The sequence below is a fragment of the Lipotes vexillifer genome, unplaced genomic scaffold, assembly GCF_000442215.2.
Source record: "Lipotes vexillifer unplaced genomic scaffold, Lipotes_vexillifer_v1.1 scaffold1272, whole genome shotgun sequence".
Lineage (NCBI taxonomy): Eukaryota > Metazoa > Chordata > Mammalia > Artiodactyla > Lipotidae > Lipotes > Lipotes vexillifer.
This window is the reverse complement of record NW_006779909.1, coordinates 3384102-3387236: the sequence shown is the minus strand read 5'-3', so window position 1 is coordinate 3387236 and position 3135 is coordinate 3384102. Positions and strand designations below refer to the sequence as shown.

At 60.7% G+C, this 3135-nt stretch overlaps 1 protein-coding gene across 1 annotated transcript in view; it reads left to right on the top strand.

Annotated features, from left to right (window-relative positions):
• Positions 1-3135, top strand: part of VGLL4 (vestigial like family member 4) — an 80704-nt gene that overhangs the window by 76310 nt on the left and 1259 nt on the right. The window contains exon 4 of the mRNA XM_007453055.1: positions 2790-2910. Within this exon, the coding sequence (XP_007453117.1) occupies positions 2790-2910 (121 nt within the window). The remainder of the gene's footprint in view (positions 1-2789; positions 2911-3135) is intronic.

The following is a 3135-nucleotide window of genomic DNA, read 5'->3' as shown; positions in this document are numbered from 1 at the left end:
CAAAAAAAAAAAAAAAAAAAATGGGGTTCCTGGGGGAAGAACTAAAAAATGGAGGCATTAGCCTTGAGGTTCAGAAACACTGCATGAACCCACATGGCTTTTCTCTCTGAACCTTTGGGGCCTGTGACCTAATAGGTCCTCACTCAGTGTTTGCTTAAGACTCTTGGACGTGGACAGTGAGCAGAGGAGGTGCTGGGGCCGCCGGAGCTGGGCTCAGCCTCCAGGCTGCCGCTGTGTCCCTGGCCTGCGCCTGGTTCTGATCCAGTGTGTGACACCTGCTTGTGAGGGGGCCCCGGGCGCTGGGTGAGGTTGCGCTGGTGCCTGTGGTTCCCAGTGAGGCTGATGAGCGGTTGCGCTTCCTACCTTGGAGCCCAAAATCACAACCCCGTTTGTTTCCTTTGTTCTTTTAACAAAACTGCGTGGACACTTGCTTTGTGTAGGGAGTGTGTTAGAAACTGGTCAAGCTGGATGCGGGCGCTCACAGTTTTGAGTCTGGAGGAGACAGGGAGTCAAATAACTCAAGTCTTAATGTATGAATTGGTGAGAACCAGGCTGAGTTAGCACGTAGTGAACACTCACCAGTGCTGCTGCGCCCCGGCGCTGGGAGGCCCTGGAGCTACAGGAAGGAAGGGAGTTATACTGGGAGGGCCCGGGGCGTCTCCCAGACCCAGGGTCATGGGTACAGCCAGGCTCAGGAAGCAAGGGCCGGCTCTTGCCTGGGCGAGCATATAGGAGGCAGGACCCTCCTTCCTCCCCTGGCCCCGTGCCTGTCTCTGCATCCTTTTCTCTCTCTGCTTCTGGATCACATGGCCAGCTCGGCGTGGCCGTCCCCCAGCTCCTGAGCTCAACTTGAATCTTCTGCTGAGTCGGCCTCGGTAGTTGAGCTGCAGCCTGAGGCAGATCTCCAGTCTGGCCATGGGGCGAGGTCACTTATGAACGTGGCCGCACAGCCCCATCTCGAGGATGGAGGGCACGTCACTACGAGAGGGCTGGCGGGGAGATCACGGGCTCGGGGGTTTAAATAGGCCCTTCAAAAGGTGGGCTGCACACTGCAGGCTGTCCTTCAGGTGCGGCATGACCAGCACCTGCAGGGCAGGACTCCTGGACGTGACCACAGGCCAGGCCCCCACACCCATCTCAGGCGATGCTCCACGCCTCTCAGGTACGAGTCTTCCTGTTTCATACTCAAAGAAATGGAAGCTTAGAGGGCTGAAGGTCCTGCCTACTGACTAGAGCTGGTTCACCTAGGTCCACCCGGCCTCAAAGCCATGTTCTCTCCTGTCTGCCATTGTCATCCACACGGGGGGGTGTGTCACACCACCTCTCCTGGTGGCTCTGTCCCATTGCTCATGTGTGGAATTAATAAAGCCCCAGATTCTTGGTTCACGTGCTGCTGCTAAGCTGCATCTTCTCCCATCCTGGATGTGTGGAATTTCTTGTTAGACCCAAGCACATCCCCGCTCACCTGTGTGGGTACGGATCTTCATCGCAGACGTGTTCTTTTCGTTCCTGTTCACTTCCCATCACAGGAAGGTGTGATGTGCAGACTTCACAGTGGCTACTGATCCACCTCTTTACGGGAAAGGCCGGGGGTGGACAAGGCCCGATTCCCTTGTTGACACTGCCTTTGGGGTGACCCTTCAGCTAGCTCCTGCTAGCTGTCTCGTCGTCCGGGTTTTCAGGAGTTGTTTCCTGGCTGGAACCTAAGGGAGCTCAGTTGGTTCACAGGTGTTTTCTGTCCGGGTCTGGGGATGCAGACACTCGCTGGTCCCTGCTCTGAAGTGTGTGTGGTCGGGGAGACAGGTGCCTCTGGAAGGGCTGGTTTACTAGCTGAATGTGGGGCGGGCAGGAGGAGGGTCATGCTTCACAGAGATGATATTTGAACGGGGTTTTTAAGGATGAGCGGAGTTTGCCAGGCAGACTCTGCGGTGGTTTCGGGGAAGGAGGGCGAGTGTGGACAGGTGCATGGGGTGAGGGTGCTTTGTGTGTAATTCAGGCACTTGGATAGATTCCTGCGTTTCTGTCTCCATCATGACTTGCATGGTCGTAACAGAAACCGACTTGAGCTGGCTTGGCTTGAGAAAAACCAGGAGTATATCAGAAGGGTCCTGGGATGGCCCAGAGAAGCCGGGGGTTGTGGGGGAGGGTTCCGAGGACGCTCTCTGAGAAGGGCAGGGCCAGGCGCTCTCAGGACCGTGACGGTACGAGCCGTGGTCCCTTTACAGCCCTCTGCCATCTACACGCTGGTCTCCCGACTCGGCGATGGTCTCATTTCAGATCCGAGAGTTGGGGCAGGCCAGCTCCCGACAGCCAAGCCTCTGTCCCACGTCCCTCACCGATCCACACTGCCACTGCTCACACTGAGGGTCACTGCTCAGACGAGGGAGAGCTTGGGAGGGGGCCGAGCGCACACCCCCAAGACTCTCGTTCACGGTGGGTTCGGGTCGTTGAGCGGTGTGGCCCCCAATGTGAAGCAGGAGGCGGCCGGCGCCTGGGCTTGACTGGATCTGCTGTTGGGCCGGCAGGGCTCCAGGAGGGGCTCCCGCAGAGCGTGGGTGCTGGTGAGGCCCCGCGCCGAGGCACCACTCCAACACCGAGGCCGCCGGCACTTGGTTCTCCAGGCGCGACGGGTGCCCGACAGGGGGAATGAGGGGCGCCGGGGTGCCCGCCCGGCCTCGGAGCTGGGCGGGGATATGAGGATGGGGTCGCCACGTGGGGCGGGGGAGCCGAACCGCTGCTGCCGCCTGTGTGCTCGCGCCCGCACTGACGCCAGCCCGCTCCTTCCGCAGAACCGGCCCTCGGTGATCACGTGCGCCTCCGCCAGCGCCCGGAACTGCAACCTCTCCCACTGCCCCATCGCGCACAGCGGCTGCGTGGCCGGCCCGGCCAGCTACCGGAGGGCCCCGAGCTGTAAGTGCCCCGCTCAGACCACTGCAGGGGACTGAGGGCTCCTTCCGTGTCCTCTTGGTCCCAGGAGCGGCTGGCCTCTGGGCCCCTTTCTGAGGGAGGTCGACACCCCGTTCTTTGAGCCCCGGTGCAGTGGCCTTGTGCTCGGCGGGAGGTCGGGGGGGCCGGGGGAGCAGCACGTCGGCCCCACCCTCCAGGCCCCACCTCTAGCGGGGCCCGCCGGCTGCC